At 62.1% G+C, this 253-nt stretch overlaps 1 protein-coding gene across 1 annotated transcript in view; it reads left to right on the top strand.

Annotated features, from left to right (window-relative positions):
- Positions 1-43: 43 nt before the first annotated feature.
- Positions 44-253, top strand: part of LOC119589052 (multiple PDZ domain protein-like) — a gene marked incomplete at its 5' end in the record, with an annotated part of 103,178 nt that continues 102,968 nt past the window's right edge. Inside the window, 1 exon segment of the mRNA XM_037937627.1 lies at positions 44-240. Coding sequence (XP_037793555.1) covers positions 44-240 — 197 coding nt within the window.

Raw genomic sequence — 253 nt, 5'->3', positions numbered from 1 at the left:
CCCTTTCTGGCAACCCACTAACCCCGACCCTTTCCCGACACAGAGAAAATCGCGAAGAAGTATGGCGACCTGAAGGGCGAAGTGATCCTGGTGGACCTGCAGAAGGGCGCCAACGGCCTGGGCATCTCCCTGGCCGGTAACAAGGACAGGACCCTCATGTCCGCCTTCATCTGCGGCCTCAACCCCAACGGCAACGCCTTCAAGGATGGCCGGCTCAGGGTGGGCGACGAAATCCTCGAGGTGGGTGCTCGGC

Source organism: Penaeus monodon, chromosome 25 (assembly GCF_015228065.2).
Source record: "Penaeus monodon isolate SGIC_2016 chromosome 25, NSTDA_Pmon_1, whole genome shotgun sequence".
Taxonomy (NCBI): Eukaryota; Metazoa; Arthropoda; class Malacostraca; order Decapoda; family Penaeidae; genus Penaeus; species Penaeus monodon.
The sequence above is the reverse complement of the archived record's forward strand: the minus strand, read 5'-3'. Positions and strand labels throughout refer to the sequence as shown.